General features: G+C 44.0%; 1 protein-coding gene across 1 annotated transcript; it reads right to left on the bottom strand.

Moving 5' to 3' along the window:
* Positions 1–78: 78 nt before the first annotated feature.
* T265_12335 (hypothetical protein) lies at positions 79–342 on the bottom strand (the record flags this gene model as incomplete). Its single annotated transcript, XM_009179768.1, has 1 exon — positions 79–342. The coding sequence occupies one exon, from the start codon at positions 340–342 to the stop codon at positions 79–81; it is 264 nt and encodes an 87-aa protein (XP_009178032.1).
* Between the last annotated feature and the right edge of the window lie 313 nt (positions 343–655).

Genomic DNA, 655 nt, shown 5'->3' on the forward strand with positions numbered 1-655 from the left:
GGGTTTCCAAGGAGTGCAAAGAGTCTAGAGCTGATGCCGAACACATATATGAAATGCGACTTGCCTGTTTGTAGTCTACTACAGATCTAGCAGACCATTGTAGCGACATTTACCGAAGACTCCATTGAGGCCCAGAACAATGCGAAAAGCCTGAAAGCCGTTTATAGGCCTTCGGAATCGCAGTTTGTACTTGGCGAGTCTTGCACCGTAGGGCCGTTGCTGGAATTCCTCTATTCGGTTGCACTCAGAGGGCAAAGGACGAAATTTCATCGATCCCGAAGTGACCTGAAATAGCATTGCCGAGCGCAGCAGGAGTCCCAACAGATACATAAAGCTCGACATGATTGTTTTACTGTCTAAGACTAACACTAGTCTAATCACAAAATAATGTGGGAGCCTAGTAACAAACATGTAGAACACTGTTTATTAACACAACAAATAGCATTATTTTCAGATATACATGTAAGCAGTCGATTGTTTGTTTATTCTTATTTGCCACACAATTCAATCATCTGGCGAATAGACTGATGGCACACAAATGAGTGACTGGATGTTTGAATTTCAGCGCTGATCCGTACGGCGCTCACAGCGCAGCTCAAAGGGGTGCAGGACATGCTATTTTACCCGTGTTAAATAAAGCCACAAAGCATTCGAC

This window comes from Opisthorchis viverrini (assembly GCF_000715545.1).
Source record: "Opisthorchis viverrini unplaced genomic scaffold scaffold16938, whole genome shotgun sequence".
Classification (NCBI taxonomy): Eukaryota; Metazoa; Platyhelminthes; class Trematoda; order Opisthorchiida; family Opisthorchiidae; genus Opisthorchis; species Opisthorchis viverrini.